At 41.0% G+C, this 22,598-nt stretch overlaps 1 protein-coding gene across 1 annotated transcript; it reads left to right on the top strand.

The window, feature by feature from the left end:
- Window positions 1-9,871: 9,871 nt before the first annotated feature.
- Window positions 9,872-22,337, top strand: tars1 (threonyl-tRNA synthetase 1). Its single transcript, XM_029163667.3, has 19 exons — window positions 9,872-10,031; window positions 10,540-10,617; window positions 10,825-11,015; window positions 12,706-12,829; window positions 13,469-13,593; window positions 14,976-15,093; window positions 15,191-15,255; window positions 15,514-15,592; window positions 15,829-15,975; window positions 16,265-16,363; window positions 17,019-17,185; window positions 17,823-17,985; window positions 18,872-19,009; window positions 19,677-19,754; window positions 19,829-19,929; window positions 20,015-20,119; window positions 20,246-20,318; window positions 21,349-21,463; window positions 21,565-22,337. Exons 1-19 carry the CDS (start codon window positions 9,972-9,974, stop codon window positions 21,711-21,713), a joined length of 2,175 nt encoding a protein of 724 aa, XP_029019500.1. The 5' UTR covers window positions 9,872-9,971; the 3' UTR covers window positions 21,714-22,337.
- The last annotated feature ends 261 nt before the right edge of the window (window positions 22,338-22,598 follow it).

Here is a 22,598-nt window from a genome sequence, read left to right as displayed (position 1 = left end):
ATTAAACTGGAAGAAAGGACTTCGGGCGGTTGGACCAGACAATCGATGAGCAAAAGCAATTAGCATCCTTATCGTGCAGTCGACGCCTCTCGGGCCAGTTTTGTTTCTTTACCGCTGCTTCAAGGAACCAGCGCTTTCTCAACATGCTCAGAATCCTCCCAATAAAACCCTGAATGATGAACATATAACGTAATATTTCCTAATAAATGTCCTTTTAGCTGCATCAGCTTTTATAAATGCTTTGGTAATGAATAAGCTGAACACTGTGAACAAGCTTTTTGTCTCAGTCTATACAGACTTGAAGTCATTTTTACAATAAATCAAATCTCTGTTTTCCCATTTTGAGCTGTTGGATCAGGCTGCGTTTTCGGGCGTTCCAACCAGATCACACAAAGCACTTAGTAAGTGTTCTTGGAGTGCTCTGTTGTGGACCTGGATGGACAGAGCATAACCTTCCCCGTTATTGGATTCTGTGACTGCCGGTGCCAGGCATTAAGCTAAATGACTTCTATTTCCCCCAAAACCCCGTAATAGTATTTAAGGACCTCTGTCCACCAAAGGTCAGCATCTGTCAAAGGCATTGGCAGTTTAATGAGAAATACGCCAATCTCACTCTCGCTCGACCGCTCGTGGTAGTGGTCCCATCAGGTGTATTAGCCAAAGTGCAGGGACAGAGCTTGTTCTTCAAAAGCAGTTGAGTTTGTAATACTATTTTCTGCTCATACATCATTTGTGGAAAAAGATTTGACCTTGACTCCGGCCCACCGAAGGTTTAATTTATAGCCAGAACGCTGCATTGTTGTCTCCATCAGATAGAACATGCAGAAAATGTCATTTTTCATGCTGCCCGATAATGAAAGGTCCTTGGAGCAGGGCAGCGCACGGGTCCAATAAGAAACCAAGGAAATCTCAAGATGAGAAACTGGGGTCAGAATTTTCTATCTGTGCCGGCGATGATGGCTGAGAAAAGGCTGCGGCGCAGGAGGAGGTGGAGGCGAGCGTGCAGCTCTGAGCAGTGGTTAAAGGCAGCTTTACGGCAGCTCATCTGAGCACAAGAGGCCGAGGCGGTTCTGGTGCCGCCGCTCAGCCGCAAACGGCAGCGACGCTGCTTGCAGAGTTGATCAGAGGCTTCAGCGTGTGAGTGAGAGTCAGTGCAGTGGACGCCGTCTCCCACTTTAGCGCTGCTTAGTCGACCTGAACGCTTTCCGGCGCTAACCTGAATTTGAACCGCGGGACTTTCTAACTAACTGAAAGTGAACTTGCTCGGCTGCGTTGCATGAAGGTGTTCTTTGATCTGGAGCGACTGTCTGAATCCGTGTGAGGCGCCTGTGACAGGAGCGGAAGGCTCTGAGGTAATCTTTGTTATTCTGCTAGAAGTCGTGTTGCCCACAGGGGGAGAATTCCCAGACTGTTTAATCAGCCATATTAATCATACATTATTTATTACAATTACAAGAGCTGCTCTGTGTGCAGCAGTCGCCTCAGCCCTCGAAGGCAGCCGCGTGAGAACGCGTGTGAGAACAGATTAAACCGAGCCTTTTGGCGCTTCTCAGAGAACAAAACGCGTCGTTGGAGACGTCTTCCTCTCAGAACGACATGATGTCAGTCCACGGGCGCAGCTGTGCGGCGCCGCCCGCGTCCGTCGGGCTGCGAGGCGCCGCTTCTGCAGAGCCCGACCCTCGTCCGGGGAGTGCGGTAATTAACAGGGCGAAGGTTCTGAGCGGCACGAGCTTCAGCCGCCGCCATGAGCTGCTTCCGTTCTCACTGCAGCTCCCGGAAGCAAACACCTGCTTTGTGACACAACAAAGCCGAGCGGCGCGCTATTTCTCGGGGCCATCCATCACGGTGGCACATCAGCGCTGAGGTATGCTTAGGTGAGCCTGATTAAAGTCAAGGATTCCTCCCAACCTGCTCCACAGGAAATGAGAGGGGAGGGAGCCCTCAGGCCGCCGCTCCATCCATCTCCCTACTGCTTTATTCATGCGCTATCTGCTTCACGGGCTCCTGCTACACGGCCCCTCCGCATTACTTGAGTTCTGCAGCAGGTGCTGGTAAATTGAACATGTCTCATTATGTGTTCCACAATGCCGCGCTCTCACTGCTCCTTTGTGGGTAGATGATTGTGTTGCCAACCGGCCGCCACGAAGAATCTGCCTTTACAGAATATCAGAGTAAAATAAGCTGCTGCGTGTGTAGTGGCTTTCAACCGGCTCAAATGCTTTAAAGCGATACTACACATGCTTGTACTACAATACTATGTAATAGGTGGAGCAAAAAATAGTAAAACCTAAGAAATATTAAACACACAGCATCAATTATTAACCTTCCCCGTGGAGCTGAGGCTCGCGGGAGCTCCTAGGCTCCTTCAGGAGTCACTTGATTTACTGATTCCTTTCCTTTGCTTATTTTAGTGTTGTGTGTTTTATTCTAACTTAGATTTTTCAACTCTAATGAGTGGCGAAAGTAGTAGAAAGTGGTCACATTATTCACTAGAGTCAAATGAATAAAGCAGGAAGATTAATAAGGAAGTAGTAAAACACATACAAATACATAAAGTAGCAGCTAACTGGTTCATAGACGTGTGAAGATGCTCTAAGCTCTGAGTTAAAGCTCCGACCCACACTGACAACTAGTTTTTGAGTTGAATGCATTCTGTGCCTTGACTGTAAAGTTTACTCTCCTATCAAAATAAGCGGTGCATTTTAAAAGCTATTATAAGCGGTCGATCAGTGGGAAGGTGCCATTTTAAATGCTTTACCAATAAGCATCCTACACTGAGGTGAGGTGGAAACACGAGAGAGGTGTGCTGCCAAAATGGAGTCACAGTAATGTTTTATGAAGGGCTTTTGTGAAATCACTCTCCGCCAAAGGGTAATCATCGTAACTTTAGAAATTGCTTTAAGAGGGCAGGCGTGCGGCACTTCATCTTATGCCTCCACTACATAAAAGCAAATCAACGGAACGCACGTTCCTCTGTGTGTTTTCCTTTTATCAGCGCATTTACAGCATCATTACATGAAAAATGTTTCGGCACAGGCGGTCAGTGCTAAATACAGAGCTGTGGCATTAATGTTCATGAGCTGGTGTGTGTCTTTGATGGAGAGGCTTTGTCCATGTATCAGGTGCAGCCACAGCCTTGGGGCAGAGCAATGGGTGGAGCGTCTGTGGAGGTGGAGGCTCTTTTTATTAATAATCCGATGGCGGCTGAAGATGTTGACTTTATGTTTGGATCAAGCCAACAGCCGTCCGTACTGTATGTCATATACTAATGGGCCTGTGGGGACACACGTCTTCCTAACTAACCTAACGTACAGCACTAAACCATCAGCCTCCATATGATGCCTGTAAGGTTAAAGACCAGCACTAAGTCAATGAGAAGTGGGACGGAGCTTCAGACTGCGCTCTAGTTCCTCCAGCAGGTTGTGCACTGAACACAGCTTTTCATAATGAGTGGAGGTGTTGCAGTGGTATGAACCAAGGCAGTACTTTGCTTTTGATGTCTGACACTCATTAAAATGATGTGCTGTCGTACGGTGCATTAATTTAATAGGATTTAATTGAACTCTCAACCTCAGTGTGCTGTATAAATGATCACTGGCTGTAACTAGCAGAGCAGGGGAGACGTCTGTGTGTTGTTCATATGGACAATAGATTAATTAGGCCTAATAGGCTTTAGTTGGGGTGGACGTGCTTATAGAACAGGACAGGACGTTTGGATCTCATATTACAACAACAAACGTACTGACTCGTCTAAGCCACACAAAAAAACATTCATAACGACTTTGTTTTGCTGCGGAGAAAAGTAGAAAACTAAATATTCACTTCATTCTCTCCATAAGCTTTGTGGAACGTGGCTGATGCTTTTTAATTTGCACAAGGAACGAACGTGGACGTGTCAGATTAATGTGGCCTGACTCAGTGGATCACTGGGATTTACTTATGTGATGCTCACCAAATGTGTGGGAATGACTTGAGGAAAGTTGCTGAATCCTGCGGTGATTGTGTTTTTTCGTGCCTCTGTGTCGTCTTCTGCAGGTTTGTCCCTTTGTTGAAACGAGCGTAATGCATGTTTGCTCATTTCAATACGAGTGCAGTTCTCCATTCACCACTGGATCTATTTTAGTCTAAAGCAGAACCTTCAGTGGAATCAACCCCTGCTTTTAATCTTCACACTCGCTGGCGCTACGGTTTAAACGGCCTGTGACACAGGACGTCTGTGTGAGTGGACGCATCCACCTCGTGAATATGCCGACAAACACTGAGCTTCTAGGTTCCAAACCACAACATTACGATAGATTATTGTTAAAGTTCACAACGAAAACATTGTCCTTGCAGGAGCTACTGAAATAATGGAGATTCTTGGCCTCCAGCGTCCACATAATAATGTGATTTTTGTTTCAGGGAGGGTTGTTGCTGGGAGTACATCAGGATTCTTTTGGCAGCAGCGGAGGACATAAAGTGTAATCATCTAATGACAGTCAAGCTGGGGCTGGCGCACATATTACTGTGAAGAGCCGTACAGCAGATCCTGTTAGTTTCAATTTGCTTACTGCTGCTGAGCCAGCACACTGAAGGGAATGATAAGGGACCAGGATCAGGCCTAATACCTCCACCTCCCTCCCTCTCTGTCTCTCTTCTTCAAACTAACCACTACCAGTTGATCTACCATCACCCCTGGCTGGGGAAGAAGCCAATAAACGCTCCTCTGGGTGCAATGTGATGTACATTTTATTGTCCTTCACATCGACTGCTTCTCATTTCTTACCAACATGCAAGCAGAGGGAAATAAGGTTTAGTGCCTTGCTTTTTTTTTCTGTTCGGCTTCTTTATATCTTCCCCCTTGGCGGCCGTTTGGAAAAGGCAGCCTCAGTGAAGCCTGCTCTCGGTGCGTTTGACATTATGTGGCGATACAAGGATGGCAGCATGAGAGGGATAATCTGGACCCCCCCCCCCACCCACCCCACCCTCTGCCTGGGACGTGACCCAAACACCACTTTGATGAAATAGTGCATATGGAGATGTGGCTTCAATTTTAACGCTATAACAGATTATGTATTTATAAATTGTTGGTCACGTGAAGACAGGCACAACTGATTTTGTTATCTTTTTTTGTGCATCTCCATTTAAATGCATACAACCTTATGAATAAAATTAGGACAGAAGCAATTTATGCCAGTGATTCACCTTGAATAAAAAAACATGTCAAGCTCAGCGCTAAAATACTTTGAGAACATATTTCCTATTTTTCCTGTGGAAATTGTTTTTCTTCCTGTTTATTGTGCTTTATTTGACTGCTGTCAGCGCTGTTTCATGTGCTTCAGCATTTGAATTCCATCTCAAAGGGAGCACCTCCATCTGAACTAGAAACTCTGCAGGAAGCTCAGTAAAGGAAGGCAAATGACCCAGAAACAGACCCGCATGTGTGTGTGTGTGTATGTGCGTGTATTCGTTTGTGCGTGTGTGCGTGTGCGTGTATTCGTGTGTGCTTGTGCGTGTGTGTGTGTGTGTGTTGCGGGAGTTCAGTGTGGGTAACAATGGGTTGATGTGGATCAGAGAAGCCATTTCAAAGCTTTTAGTGAGGCATTCTTCTTAAGGACAGGGCGTCGCAGACATCTCCAGTGAAAAAGTAGGAAAGTGAATTTTCTTAAAGTACCTATTACTATTATATAAAGACAATATCAGCAGCAGTGGGATAACAGCTGGTTCAACGGCTGGTTCAGCGGTGATACATGTAACCATCACATCTATTTTTGGAGATTTTAGGTCATAAGTCATTAAATCAAACTGAAATTGGACGGACACAACAAAAACAGTAGCATAGCTTCTTTGGCCAATGGCTGGCGCTACTATGAATAATGCAAATGCAAAGGTGTATTCTGACATTTCTGCCTTTATAAATACTATTTTTAGTTAGTTAAGCTTGAATGTAAGATAGACAAACGCTTTGAAGTGCAAAACAAAGGCAGGCCCACCTTAATTAGGAGTGTTTTTAGATACTGCACGCTGAAGGAGACAAAAGGCCACGAAGGTTTGCATTTACATTCAGATAATGCATATGTTATGAGAAAAAAGCTTCAGGCAGTAATAAACAAAGCAACAATAAATAAATAGAATAAATAGAAATAGTAGCGGGTTTCACACGCAGACATATTGAGTTGTGAGTAATCCAGAGTCTGTGTGTGTTCTGTGTGCGTTCTGGGTGAGAGCTGGTGGGAGCGGTGCGGCAGCAGCAGGATCCCGGGGACGAGCGGACCGTCTCCTGAAGAGTTCTGGAGCAGATGGTCGTCTGCCTGGCCGGGGGGGGGCGTGATGCTCCCTGCCCTGCTCTCTGACATGGTGTCATGCTTTTCCAGCACCGAGGGCGGCTGAAGGATTTTTCATACTGGCGCTTGCCCTTGGAGCAGCTTCACAGCCGAGCACTGGGTCCACTGAGTCATGACCAGCTCCAAGTAAAGATGATCTCAGTTACAGCCCGTGCTATTGGATCAGGATTGGTTGCTAGGTGCTGGTTTCCTCATTATGGGCTCTTCTGACAAACACCTTCCCCATCTCATAGCCATATCATCTACAGCATCGCTTTTGTTACGCCTCCAGATTTTACATCTTCGTTACATCAGAGATTCACGACTTTGTTTTGTGGATGTTGGCTCTGAAGGGTGAGAATTAGTGAGGTTGGTATAACTGAGCCTCCCTAAGCCGTAAGATGTAGAAATTCTTTAAGGAAGAGGTATTCCCCAGCGCGGTCTAAGAGAAATGTTTAATCTGTGACAGACAATAGCAACAAATGATGATCTCACAGACCCACTCTGTATGAAAAAATGAATTTGCCACAGAGGAATAAAATATTTATGATGCATTTGGAACAAATCCATCATGTATTCGCCTCTGCAATTTCCTTTGAATGTGGAGGAGAGTGAAAGAGGCAGGAGCTCTGTGCTGCTCTCTCCAGAGATGCCTGTAGACAAATGCTGGTTATATCAAAACTTCAGTGAGGGAGGAGACAATGTCAGCTGCTGAACTGTGGGGGAGTGCAAATTGCAGGCAGAAAACAATGTTTGAGCTTGACTGGTACAGGATCCAGACTTGGGCTTGTCTTCTGCGAGGTTTCTCTACTGACACCTAGAGGTCAGTGATGTTAATAGTGTCAATGTCTTCAAATAATTACCCAACAGTAGACGCACATCTTAACCTTTCAACAGCTGGAGCATCATAAATAAATCAATGGTTCAGAGTTTCACTCCTTCCTAACGCATTGTTTTCATGAATAATAAATTGGTCTGACTTTTTATTTCACACTTTAGGTCTAATGCTGCTTTATTTCAAACAAAATGGAGGGAATTCCTTTGATACAAATTATTAAAGCTATCAAAACGACTTGAGTTACATAATTGAATTCTTTTCTTTAAAACTATTTGGATGGTTTTGATTAGATTTTTGATGTAATTTTTCCCTCCTGAATTTTTTCTCAAATAAATATCAATAAAGCTTTAGCTCACTGTGTGTGTGAGCAGCGCTTCACAGCAGAGCCAGTACAGAGCTGAGAGAAAGAACACGGCGCCTGACTTTTCAAGTGCTTTAAGGTTAATTATTCAACACTTTCCTCTCTTCACAACAAGCCAAGAACAGCAGGAGAGTGTGGTGAGCTGCTGCTTCATCTTTATTCCCTTGGAGAGTGTCACAAGTTTAAAACCACTGTTTGACTATAATTGAAATGCACACTTTGTCTGAAGTCTTGCGGCTTCATCCAAGACAGATGGAAAATACAGGATAAACATTATCTTAAATATTCTCACGGCTCAAGCAGATCAGTCAAAACATAATTTAAGTTAACAAGATCATTTGTTTTTAATTATGCATGCATTTGTAAAACTATGGGTGTAGATTAACTGGTTCAAATGATTAAAGATTAGAAAACAGACTGAACCTATCAGGGATGCGGTTTTCATAATTAGGTTTATGCAGATTAAAAATGAATTAAAATAAATGAAGGCCCACAGAAGGGACTGATGTTTGTGTGACTTGTGTGTGTAAACAATGAAATGTCCAACCAGCTGATAACAGCTCCGGTTCTCCATATCAGCTGGATGGTCCTTATCTACTCCCCGTACCTGCACTACATGCTTCATGGACTAATGAGGATTTACACACATCAGAGAACACGTGCGCCTGTGCCCCACACACACACACACACACACACACACACACACACACACACACACACACACACACACACACACACACACACACACACTGTCTTTGGGTTTTCAACATCATTAGTTTCCTCAAGCAAGAAATTACTGACTATGACCTTTTCTGGCCTCAGCATTCAGGTAGACGGTGCAGCGAGCTAAACAAAGCCTTTGTAACCTTTGTAGTTTCTGCTGAAAGCAACGTGATGCGTTATTGAATAACGGATTCAATCACAGTTTTAACAAATTAGAATTGAGGTACAACATAAGAAGAAGACAAATGAGTACAGTAACTAGAAAACTGCTTTCACAAAAACACTAAATAGGAGCACAGCATCAAAATACAGACCTACTGTATCCTGTAGCAACAACGCAGAAAAGATGGTGGAAACGTCAAAACAATTCAAGGAAGAGGAAGATGAAGGCAAATACATACATACCCGATTGCCGACTATGGACAAAATAGTGAATGTCTCACTGTAAACTCAGGTTAAACAGTAACCGCTATGAAACTGTGCCAGTAGTGGTTGCTACTAGCAACTGGATGTTCGACTGAATCTGTGGCAGAACAGTAGGTATGAAGATTTCAATTTGAGTATGTATTTTCCATTTCCTACAAATTATCTCATACTCAAAGTGAACATGCTGACAAGCCTCAACGGCTCATGTTGGATGATGCATAGAAGTCAACGGATGCTGAGCAGTATAAAAACAAAGCCTTACTGTATATTATTATATATTATTATTATATATAACAAAGCCTATATTCTAAGTACAGGAACCTATTTTACTTGTTCTGGTTCTTCAGCCTCTGTGCAGTACATCAGGCTTCTCATGTTCCTGCTGGGCGCCCACATCAGCAATAATTTGAGTAGTATTTAAAAGACTCCACTGGTTTCACCCACAAGCATAATCTGACTCTGAACTCGAGACCTATAAATCAAAAAGAAACTACACAGAAATCATTTTATCTACATGCTGGAGGCTCCTAAATGTGTCACTGAGGTGATTTCGCTGATTCAAACCACCTCTCAAAATGCATTAAAGTGTGAAATAAAATGCTCAACTTGCACCGATACGCCTCCACTAATTTAAATTACAGCCCTGCTCCCGGTAATCTAAACACAGGGCTGTGATAATGTTGTCCAATAAACAAAAATAGAACCAGTGTCCAGACACCACCAAGAAACAGAACCTCTGGTTGCTCTGCATTCTGCCGAGAACCGGTGTTATTAAACAGGCAACGAGGGGAAAGTGCATTACTGAAGAAGTGAGTAGTTTCCTGTACTGGTGATGATCACTTCCTTTTATTATTATTTTACTTATTGCTAGTAGGACTTTAAAACATACTACCTCATATCAAACCATTGGCATCAACCATGATTTTTTCACCATTTTCTAGATACCCCCAAAATACCACCTTTTGGAATTCAGAGACATGATAGAAAGGGGGTTGTGACAAACATTTTTTTACAATTTAATTTAATTTAATTTAATTTAATTTAATTTAATTTAATTTAATTTAATTTAATTTAATTTAATTTAATTTAATTTAATTTAATTTAATTTACACAGTGTTACAATGCATTTCCGATAAAAATAAATTCATAAATTAAGGAAATTAATAGTTTAACGTGTGACGTCACTGTGTGTCAACCGAAGTCCCGCCCCCTCCACGGCCGTAATGTTGCATCAGAATCGCAATATCCGGGAAACGTCATCAGCCTTTACCGGCACTCAAACCGCTCGGAGATCTCCAAGTGAGGTAGCCTTTGATTTGTTATGGCTGAAGAAACTGTCGTGGACAAGATGAGTGAATTGCAGGTCGACGAGGGAAAGAAGGTGATGTCCCGGTTATGTTCAAGGTTATATTTGAGACATGCTAGCCAGTTAGCAGTTAGCCTAGCCTGTAGTCAGAGGCATGCTGTCATTTAGCCACCGGCTAATGTTAATGAGTTCAAGACTAGTTAGGTCTTTGCTTGGTTTTACTGTACAATTAACAGAAGTATTAGTTGACTTTTAATTTAAAACTAATAAGAGCCCAGGGAGTTGATGTTCTTTCCCTAATGCAGTGTTAGTTTTACGCGTAGCTACTGCTCGATATTGCATCAGAGTGTCTTAAACCAAATCAGTCAAACTATTAACTGTTTTATTTACTGTCGTAAATTTGCGCAAAATATGTCCAAAATGTGTAGCATTGCTTGACTCGTGTGTTTTGTCATTTGTATCGTAATATTGCAGGGTTTGTGTACTTGTACTTGTGTCCTAAACACAATTATATTAAATAAAGCTGACTGATTGATATTAAGTGTCTCATTCAGTTTAAACTTGTGATGTGGATTTTAAACAGGGTGCAACTGATAACGGTAAGGATGGAGGAAAGAAGAAGGGTAAAAACGCTGCTGGAGACTCTGGAGGCAGAGCTGAGGTAAGGTTCTCTTTCACGATTACTACTGTAAGTTTTAGTTAAAACTCAAACCCATTTCAGTTTCACTGTAAAAGTTTTGTTTTTAATATGCTGCACAACTGTCAAAGTAAAAGTGAAAGCAAAAGTAGCTTTACTGCAGGTGAAATGTATAGAAAATAGTTACATTGTGCACTATTCCAAATTCCCCCTCTCTTTATTTTGGTCCAGCTGTCACCACCACCTGGTTACATACAGGAGCGTCTTGAATTGTACGCAAAGCTGAAAGCTGAGCATGAAGCAGTGATGGCAGAGAGGGCTGCACATGACAGCCGTGCCATCAAGGTGACTCTCCCTGATGGAAAAGTAGTGGATGCAGAGTCTTGGAAGACAACACCTTACCAAGTGGCCTGTGGAATCAGGTCAGTGTGAAGTTGAGATGTAATGGTCTTGTTTCAGCTAGTCCAGCTGCACTGTATAGAAGGGGAATTGAATTACACAGTTAGGTAATTATTTACAAATACTTTCTTCAAATCAAAAAGATAGTCAGCTTATTTATGATTGTCAACAATGCACTCTGGTCAACTTTTTAATCTTTGACATTTTTTTACCTTGGTCAACTTTTGAATCATTGTCATCTCTTTAATATTGTCATAGTATGACCTTGGTCATCTTTTTAATCATCATCTTTTTAATCGCCATCTTTTGTCATCGTTTTAATCTTTGTCATCATTTACTCGTTTTCATCGTTTTGCCGTAGTCAACTTTTGGATGTAGTCTTTTGACGTCAGCAGCTTAATCAGCGTTTGTCATCGTTGCGGCAGCAGATCAGCTCTCCCACGTAATTTCTCGAGAAGTTACTTTTTCTAGTTCACTGTTTGCAATGCTGTGCATAAAGTTAGAAATTACAGCCACAAATCCTAAAATGATAAAGGGAATGCAGTGAAAAAATAGTTATTACCTTTGTATAGAATCATTTCTTTGCATACATATATACAAGGTGCCAGGAGAACAGAAATTAAATGTTGATAACCAAAAGGCCTCTGAACAGACTGCACATTAAACACTGGAGAAGACTAAATTACTATAATTAAGAGAGGATGCCAGCATTGACAAGTGTTTTAAACCACCAACGCTGTATTTCTTTAACAGTGTTATTATCTCAGTGATTTACTGTACAAGATCAGTATTCATAGCATGTCTACTGCAGATAGGCCTGTCGCAGTAGATGGTAATGTCAAAAACCAAAGTGGTGTCTGTAATGGAAAAATAGTTTCTTCCTTATTCTATGCAGTTATTATATGATTTATGACTTATTTTCTGCAATTAATATCTTATGTTTTGTCCTATGTTTGTTTTATGTATTTAATATTTTCACCTGCAATGGTTGTCTCTGTAGCGGGGAGTTGTCTCTCTCTGTCTTTCGAGACTTAGCCCTCCTTCTTCTCTGATAGATAGACGCCAATGATGCAGGTGTGAGAATGTAAACATCTCCACACACGGCGACAGGCATGAGATGGTGCATGCAGTCTGGTGGTGTATGCACTGATCTCCCAGCTATATTTTTGGTTTGTGGATGTGCACGATCAACATCCATGTTTTTGATTTGCTTTCACCATTTTTTTTATTTTATTTTATTTTTATAAGACAAAAGACAACTCTCTCATCTGCTTGTTTATGGGAAATTTTCACCACATGTCAGACTTACTCCAGTTACTCATGCACAAAACTTGAAATCTTTTGTCAGCAACCACTTTTCAAGCAATCCTTTAAAACGTTGTCAGTCTTGTTGTGAACGTCTCATTCAAACATTCAAACATAAGAGGTGCAACATTTAAAATGGTAATTCTATTCAGTCCTACCTTCTATCTGTATCTTGTTGAGCCAAACTAGATTTGCACTATAACTTGCATGAAAACCGCCCCGCGATTGCTTTGATAGGAAAATTCACCAACAGTCTAGGGAGATTTGGAAGTGAATCGGGTTATCAAAATATCCTTTAATGCCATCTGGAGATCTTTTATTATTAAACATTTACCCCCTTCTGTTTAAAGTAAACTTTTTAAATACATAATTTCATACTTGATGTTTTTGTATTACCTAACTGTTCAGTCAAGGTCTTGCCGACAACACAGTGATTGCCAAAGTGAACAACAACGTATGGGACCTGGATAGACCTCTGGAAGATGACTGCAGCCTTGTCTTTCTCAAGTTTGATGATGAGGAAGCTCAAGCTGTAAGTAGCAATGCCTACTGTTTATAAGTTCTACACAAGTGGAGATTTAGATGCATAGATAGACATGTAGTATGTACAGTGTATTGTAAGTAGGGCCCTTATTTTTTGGCTTTGTGTTCATCTCTCTTGTTTTATAGCTTGTTTAAATTCCAACAATTCCGTTTTAGTTCAGTTATTGTTTCAACACAGCGACATATATTATGAATATGAACAATGATGTGTTAAGCTATTGAGGAAATATACCAAATGTAATGATTACTGACCAGCACGTTAACGGGTTCTGTTACATATATACACTTAGTGAGAGCGGTCTGACCTGACGAGGCAAGGTCGAGGTGATGAGTGACAGATTTACGATCGGTAATAAAGCTGAAAGCATTGATCTAAAAAGACATTAAGAGGAGACGTGACAATATAAAGCACTGCTGCAGTTATGTTCTGTCCTAAAAGTGACAGAAACTGGTTTCTCTTTGACATGTCCTTTAAAAGAAGAGTTTATACACAGGCATTTCAGTGTCAGACTAAATTGAAATAATTTGAAGGCTACTGATTATTTCAACAGCACAGACATTACACAGCAATGATCAGTAATGCTATGTCAATAATAAGGCAATGTACTGTATTATCTACATTATTTAGGTTTACTGGCACTCCAGTGCCCACATCCTGGGTGAAGCCATGGAGAAGGTGTACGGAGGCTGCCTCTGCTACGGCCCCCCCATTGAAAACGGCTTCTACTACGACATGTATTTGGAGAACAATGAGTGAGTCGCGTAGATCTTAGAGTCATATCTGTGTGTGTATCATGTGTTGACGTGCACACCTATATAATGAATGCAAAGATGAAAAGCCGTCTGTCTGGTTCAGTGCTTGAGATAAATGAACACACAAAGAGGTGTAGTGACATTAATGCTGCCTAACTGCGTTGTTTTTGGGGTGTGGACTTGAGACGTCTTCTTATGCCTCACAGCTTAACCGAAAGACCAAAAGCATATATCAGAGAGGCAGGAGCTATATGGATTTGACCCCAGCTTTCACTAGCTGATTTTAGGATTTCATTGAACTTCTTTAGCTTTACTTTAGCTCAGCAGTCTTGCAGTTTTTTAGTTTAAATACCCACATTGCTGCTGTCAGAATATGATATGATTGAGCCTGTTTAAATGTTAGTAGAGTAGTATGTTTTATTTTACATGTGTCTTAAACCATAGGACAAAGCCTGTGGAACAGACGGACACTAGTCGTTTTTCTCCCAGTTTTGTTTTCCATTTTAATCTAGAATTGCAAACACGAAAGCTTCCTTTCTGCCTATTTATGTCACAGTTGAGGACACATATAGTTTATATTTAACTTTATTGGCAGTGGCACTGAGCAAACTAGGCTGCAGTCTTTGTGTCTGTGATTATGTGAGCTTTGCTTACACAGTACAGGTACAGGTATGTCAATCTGATTCTAATGCAAAGAAAATGCAGGATCAGGCCACACACACCAAACTGGTTCAACATAGTGTAAGTTAGCACAGTATCAGCCCAGGTTTGACAGTAAGTCAACAGTCAGTGTGTTGGAAGCAGAAGAACTAGAAAGATGTAAAGGGAACTGTACCTCATCACATGCTTCTACCACTGACAGGCTAAAACTACTTTTAGCATCACTAAGAAGCAAAAGTCTATATGTTTATAATGTTTTGCATCGTTGCTATATATTTATAGTAAACTAGAGTTTTGTGCTGAATATTTCTACAACGTAAACAACTTTTTCACTTGACCTTTCTCCTAAACAAGTGTATTTCCATGCTTCAGGAGAGTGTGAGCAGCACTGTCTAATTAATTCTACATCCTCCTTAATGAAGTCACTTTATGCTAATGGAATTCTTGAAGACTGTTTTTTGCAAGGGTATTTTGACATTGCTCAAGCCCCAAAGCCCAAGACTTTAAAGTATTTGCTGGTGCTTGTCAGAGGTCACCCGTTTCTGGAAGTCAAATGATTACATTGGTAGGCAAAAGGTCTGGTCGCATGTGAAGTGCCCTCTGGAAGCTGTGGCAGACTAAGCTTGGCTTTGCAGACACTTTGCATACTAATGCAGGCTAGTGAGGACGTTGTTGCTGGCTATACGGATGCCTTTTTGTTTATCTCGAGATGTGTTTGACAGGGGTGTATCGAGCAATGACTTTCCATGTCTGGAAGCCTCGTGCAAGAAAATCATCAAGGAGAAACAGCCTTTCGAGAGGCTGGAGATAAAGAAGGAAACTCTCCTTGAAATGTTCAAGGTACCTGCAAACACACATGCACACATATAAGAGGATTAAAAACTTTAGGCAATGTTGAATGTAGTAGTGCTTCAAAATCACCTCTTGTCCTTTACAGTACAACAAGTTTAAATGCCGCATTCTGAATGAGAAGGTCACCACTCCCACTACGACAGTGTACAGGTGAAAAAGCTTTTATCCTTTAAGGCTAATTTATGTGATCTTCAAATATTTTGTTATTGTTAGACAATCCTCATACAAAGCAGAACTAGTGTCCTACAGAATTAGGTTTCATTTGTCATCACAGGGAACTAAATGTCCAATACATGCAATACTGTACAAATACAGTATGCAACTTAAAATACTCAAAGAAGTTTCCTGTTTGTTGTAACGAACAAAAAAAAAAAACAAATTAAAAAATACAAAATGTCTGCATTTCAGGTGTGGACCCCTTATTGACTTATGTCGTGGCCCCCACGTGAGACACACTGGGAAAATAAAGTCACTTAAGATTCATAAGGTGAGCCATTTGATTGCACGGGAACATCATGTTATAAATGATATGTTAGTTTATATGTGCATCTATGGTTTGGAAAGCCAGGTAAACATTTCTGCTGCAGTGTTCTGTATAAGTGGCAGTGAGCACAGTGTCCCTGTTTTTTGGCTGGGGTTACCTTGCTCTCCGTGTTTTATTCTCAAAGGATTTGATACACTTTTAAGAAGGATGAAAGCTATGCTCATTTTGTGCTGTTCTAGAATTCATCTACATACTGGGAAGGCAAAGCGGACATGGAAACCCTCCAGAGGATCTACGGCATATCCTTCCCTGACCCCAAAATGCTCAAAGAATGGGAGAAGTTTCAAGAGGAGGCCAGGAACAGAGATCACCGCAAACTGGGCCGGGTACGACCTCCAACGCTTACTGTCGGCTAGCAGGAAAAAATAATGATGTTTTTCTTTTAAATTGCTTTCCTTAACGGAAACTTGTCATAATAAGGTGTAACACATTGTATACAAACATAATGCTATGGGTGTGTTTATTCTTGCCTAGCAGGAAAGGGTGCATTGTTGGGCAAACCTCTCCTTACGTTAATGAGCTGTTGCCGTATTTCAAATCAAAACCAGTTTGGACTGAATGACTGTTTTTATTTTCCATTACAATTAAAAACGTTTTTTGTCCTCTTTCCTTTAGGAGCAGGACCTGTTCTTCTTCCACGACCTGAGTCCAGGGAGCTGCTTCTTCCTTCCTAAGGGCGCCTTCATCTATAACGCCCTGATTGAGTTCATCAGAGTAAGTGAGAGTTGTCAGACCCACGGTGAATAATTGCTGTGATCTCACTCTAAACTTGATACAAGAAAAGAAAGGGTTTTAAAGCAGGGACTTTAAAATTGCAGAGAGACCTGGGGATAGTGAAAGAACAGATCTGTGTATATACCTGTCCTGACTAATGATAATGGATTATTTCCATCACATATATTCCTGCAGTCAAGTGAATAACTGTCATTCTTTTATGGAGTGGTGGGAAGAAAGATGAGTTGTAGATCGTTGATAGCTTTGTCATGATTTTAAAACAGAAAGTAAGGTCTATTTAGTCTGATCTAAGACTTACGTACTTTTATACATTTTGTATTGTATTCATATTTGTTTGTAATATACTGACATCACTGAACAATGCTCTATTACAGCTGCTGTATTATCAATTTAAGAACTATTTTACTTAAATCATTTAGTGGTTTCCAGTTACAACTGTCAAATTGTGTTGCACTAAAATAGATTTCTGATGAAGGAGGTTTTAACTTATATTTCTATTATAGTACATGATATATATACTATTATGTTTAAAAACACGTTTGCCAGTACCAGTAACAGAGTGATGTGTACATATTGTAGCGTTGCTTGTGGCAGGTCACCAGACCCAAATGTTGAATCGTTCTCTCTCTGACAGAGTGAGTACAGGAAGAGAGGTTTCCAGGAGGTGGTGACGCCCAACATCTATAACAGCAAACTGTGGCAGACCTCAGGTCACTGGCAGCACTACAGTGAGAACATGTTCTCTTTTGAGGTTGAGAAGGAGACCTTTGCCCTGAAACCTATGAACTGCCCTGGACACTGGTGAGGACTTCACGTCATACCGTTGTGTTGAAAATAGTTTAAAAAGACTTACAAATATTCTACTTAATCTTCTACTTAGTCTTCACCCTTCCTGTCACGTGTAGACGCTGTACAGTACCACATTCTAGGCCGCAAAAACTATTCTAGCAGTCTCCTCAGATAAGGGGACAACAAGGCAACCCTTCACCACGCTTGAATGGCTTTATAGTTCCTCTCTGTTTTTGTGAAATAGCTTCATATTGCTCTGCTACAGTAGTTTGTCATTCAGCTCAACTCGGCTTGTAATTGACTGATTCTCTTGCTATGTTTCACTTGGTGAATGACCCAGTTCAATTTATTGCTGAATGCTGCATTGCAGTAAAGAGCCTGACTGCAGCTCTTTGTATTCAAATCTTTTATCTTCTTGTTACTGCTCCCATCTTTTTGCTGTCCACAGAAATCCCCTCAGGAGATCACAGTGAAATGGAAATTGATCTTGCCAAAGTTCTGAATGTTGCTTAGATCAAATAATGAATTTATTATTTCACTGTGATAATGAAGCAGCACAGAAATGATTGCTATCCTCTTGCATATTTACATTTATAAATAATATATACCAAATAGAGGATTATATTGCCTACTTGCTGTTTTGCACTAGTCTGATGTTTGATCACCGGCCACGCTCCTGGAGAGAGTTGCCCCTTCGTATGGCCGACTTTGGTGTCCTGCACAGAAACGAGCTGTCTGGGGCTCTGACGGGCCTCACCCGCGTCCGCCGCTTCCAGCAGGATGATGCTCACATCTTTTGCTCCATGGACCAGGTAAACAAACACATTTATTTGCTCAAAAATGTCTCCTTAAGGTGAGATCTACTGAATCGTGTAAAGTGGAAAATCCGTAAGAGTAGTAAACTACTACTACTATTTATGGATTACAAATTAATCGTTTATATCATCACTGTTAAAGATACTGAGTCAGCGAGTTTGGTGACTTCTTTGTGCATCCTCCTGATGTAGCAATTTGCTTGTTAATCCTTTCCGCAAATAAGCTTTGCCAATACTGATGCACACAAACAGGTATTTTTTGGAAAAGAGATGATTCTTTAATTTGTTTCTTTTCTAGGGAGTGAAATGGCAGCTTACAGCCAGGATCCCGCTGATTTAGTTTGTTCCTTATTGTTATTGGCAGTGGTTTGGATTGTTAATTACTTGGTTGTACTTTGTACACAGGGTATTTCACCTTTTCTTTATTTCACTTTCTTTCCAGCTGTTACTATGAATCTTGTATTTATAGTCTTTTATTTACAAAACCTGCAGAGGTTGTGTCCTCAACCTATAGCCTCTATTAAGTTTATAGGCAGCAGCTCCAGATGGTAGCCCATATTCAGTGAGTAAAACAAACAGGAGAGTGACTAAAGTCTCTAGAGTTTCTTGTCTCTGGTCTTTTGTACTGTAGCTTTTTATGTCCTGTTTTTGCATTTTATTTATTTATTTATTTATTTTTTAAGCTGTGATTTATTTCATGCCGGTGATACCTGATTGTCCTACCAGTGCTCCCTAGCAACATATTATACAGCTGTATTACCTATAAAAGCTTCCAATAGTTTAAATATCATGTTCATAAAGTTAAAAAGAAACCAGAAATAAAATTTGTAGCCATGTCCAGATGGCTGATACAACGTCTGTCCCATTTTGTGTTTGACGTCAGATTGAGGAGGAGATCAAGGGCTGCCTGGACTTCCTGCGTACAGTGTATGATGTGTTTGGCTTCACTTTCAAACTCAATCTCTCCACAAGACCAGAGAAGTTCCTGGGGGATTCTGAGGTCTGGGACCAAGCAGAAAAGGTAATCAGAACACTTCGTATAATGTTGAGAATGTTAATTTTACAGTTGGCCACCTTTTCTTAGTAGTATAGTATGAATTAGTATAGGATGAGTCTCAATCTGAGACTTTTTAAGTTAACAAAGAAATAATGTTCAGATATTTCAGTGTTTTTGTTTTATCAACATCATTTATTATTAGTCTTTAATAAAGTCTTTGTTGGGCACTGGTGGACAGAAGATTCCAAATTCAAACAGTGCAGGACAGAGATATTGTTAATGGCGGTGCCCTCTGTAATTACGTTAGTCACAGTTCTCACAATAGGAATGATTTTTAAAAGGGGAAAGAAAAGAAAATTAGCTTGTAGGGAAGATATTTTTCCTAAATTCAGCAGTGAGATTTTATGATTAATGTTGGCATACGCACAAAGGTGGAAAATTATACACACAAAGAGGTGACTTGGCATAATGGCTGGAAAAGCGCTTTCTGCATGTTTCCCCTCACCTCATTAACTCCCACAGCCAACCATAAAATACTGAAACGTTAACATTTCTTAGTTCAGTGATTAGTTCCAGAAGAAGAAAATGTCAAGTCCAGAAGTCCAGAAGTCCAGAAGTGTTCAAAGCCACATTTTACTTGAATGTTGGTCACTCCTTCATACAATAAAGCTCTGATTGTTTGTTTTTACAGCAACTGGAGAACAGCTTGAATGACTTTGGGGAGAAATGGGTTCTGAACCCAGGTGATGGAGCTTTTTATGGTCCAAAGGTGAGCTGTGATGTACTGTTGTTAGTCTGTGATCTGAAAGGAAGGATCCTGCTGAACATGTGCTCCCTCTGCAGATTGACATTCAGATCAAGGATGCTATTGGTCGATACCATCAATGTGCCACAATTCAGCTGGATTTCCAGCTCCCGATCCGCTTCAATCTCACCTTTGTCAGGTTGTGTTAAAATGAACAAAGAGTCATTAACATCAGGATTGTTTCATTTTTCAGTTTTGAGTTTTACCTTTCAATGATTTTGTAGCCATGATGGTGACGACAAGAAGAGACCAGTCATCATCCACAGAGCCATCTTGGGATCAGTAGAGAGAATGATCGCAATTCTGACTGAGAACTATGGCGGCAAATGGTTTGTAAATAATCAAAATCCAAAGGTTATTTGTGGCTGAGCTGAATTTAATATTTTGATTTGAAATGTTTAAAGATGTGCATGTATTCTGCCTGCTTCTCTGCTAAACGAAGTGTTTTACTCTAGGCCTCTGTGGCTCTCTCCTCGACAAGTGATGGTTGTACCTGTGGGACCGACCTGTGAGGAGTACGCTCAAAAGGTGAGCACTGACCTCAGGTCCATCAGTACTCAGGCACCTAGAGTACAAGCAGTGTCCTGAAGCTCAGCTTTTGTAATTGAGTGCTAAACAGGTGCAGTAGTGAAAGCTTGGAGCCTGGAGGTTGTGTGTGCTTTTCCAACTTCTTAGATAATTACTAAATATTGTAATTTTTTTTACATTAATACTTCTTCAACATCACACTGTCCATCCAACTGTTGCTTTCTGTTAACTACAGTAGTTACAGCAATCAATTCTGCCCCTCACTGGTAGAAAACCTGCAGATATAAAATAAGAATTGCAAGCTAAATTATTCTAGTGGGACTGTTCAGTCATTGTGTTTTTCTGATGCAGCTCTGTGTCACAATTCCTGTCGCATTACATCTTATTCGGCGTTTTAAAAAATGCAGCTGCAAAAGAAAAGCCAGTGGTGCCATCACAAAGAATGCTGGGACAGATGCATCGTACCCAGGGACTGTAATGACAGCCCAGACCGACTTGTTCTGGCACACGTGGTGGCACATAGAGCACCACTCATAAACACCGAGCTATAAAGGGCTGTTTGGTGAAATAAAACGGCATTAAACTGGTATAAACTCAGCGCAACAGGGAAAAGGCTGTGGCTCAGAATTAAAGGTACAGTACCACAAACGGCACAGGGATGCTGTTAACCAGGAGCCGAGGGAAACGTCCATCTGCAGACAACATCTGTTGAGACAATCATGCAAGTTTTAGAGTGTTTTAGTTTTCTTTAGTTTTTTATTCAGGTCATCTACCTTTTGGAGGAAACATTGAGTGTACAGTAAAAGTGCTCAAATTGGACCGACCTAAGTCAAGTAGGTCAACAATAAATCACATTGTTGGTCGGTAAACTAATACAATTTGAACAAACCATTCAGATGATTATTTTGCTCACGTTTCTCCTCCAGTACTTTAATTGTCTGAAGTCTTGTATGTGCTTTTAGTCAAAGTGACTAGAATGAAACCCCTGGACCTGGCATTAACGCTGTCGTTCCTCTGGTTAACGTTTCAGGTCAGACATGAGTTCCACAGCAGCGGCCTCGTGGCTGACGTGGATCTGGACCAGGGCTGCACCCTCAACAAGAAGATCAGAAATGCACAGTTGGCTCAGTACAACTTCATCCTGGGTCAGTACAGTCGCAGCACACCTCCATTCACACCTTGTTTTATCGATGTTCCTCTAGATGATATATGTTTTTCTTCTTCCCTCTTTTGCATGTTTAAAAAGTGGTGGGAGAGAAGGAGAAGACGAGTAACACTGTGAATGTACGCACCCGGGACAACAAGGTCCACGGCGAGCGCACTGTGGAGGAGTGCATGGAGCGTCTGAAACAGCTCAAGGCCTCTAGAAGTCGGAACGCTGAAGAGGAATTTTGAGTGTTCTTAAACCTGCTGCTATCATGAGTACCTCGAGTCTGGTAACTTAAAGGGCCACGTAGCTGAAATCAGTTGGACGAGGGGCAAAACTACTCTCACGTCGTTGCCTGGCCTTTGCTTAATGATCATGAATTGATGTCTTTTCTCTGGTGTCTTCCATTGCCTCCTTATTGAATCACTGTTTTCGGTATAAAGTCTCATAAATTGTCCACATCCCTGTTACTGTTACTGGAGTGAGACTCTGATGTGATCAGGTCTCTGAACACGTCTGTGCAGTAGCAGTGAATTAAATTTTACTGTATATCTTTTACAAAAACTCTTAAAGTTAAGGGGAAATGTTTTGTACTACTTTTCTTTGTTTTATGCCATTTCCTCAGGGTATTGTATAAGTTACAGTTTTGATACTTAAATCTCTGTATTGGATGTCTGTACTGCTTTTTGTAGAGTCACCTCAGCCTCTTTCCTCCCAAGAGGCAAAGTGCAGCATCAAATCCCTTTATCACATGTTTTCCTTTTTTGTTATGGTGCTTCAAACACTTTTTTTCCTTTAGTCACCTGTATCAGAATTTAAAGAAATTGGGCATCAGCACAAATCTCAGCAATAAAGAATATCAGGAAAAGTCATGTGGACAATACAGTGAATATTTCTATTTGTGCAGAAGAGAAGGTGGGAGCCCAGAAAAGTAGAGGGTGCTTTAGAAAGACTAGTTTCCATCACTTTTATTATCAAATGTAGTTTTCTAAAGTTCATAAATTCAAGATTTAGCATTTATTGGCTGTTCTACAACTGTTTCTGTTTGTTTATACACATGTTACACGTAATTTACATTGGGTTATTTCAGGTATGAAATTGTGATGTACAGATTCTGTAACTCTACACGTGCC

Source organism: Betta splendens, chromosome 9 (genome assembly GCF_900634795.4).
Source record: "Betta splendens chromosome 9, fBetSpl5.4, whole genome shotgun sequence".
Classification (NCBI taxonomy): Eukaryota; Metazoa; Chordata; class Actinopteri; order Anabantiformes; family Osphronemidae; genus Betta; species Betta splendens.
The sequence above is the reverse complement of the archived record's forward strand: the minus strand, read 5'-3'. Positions and strand labels throughout refer to the sequence as shown.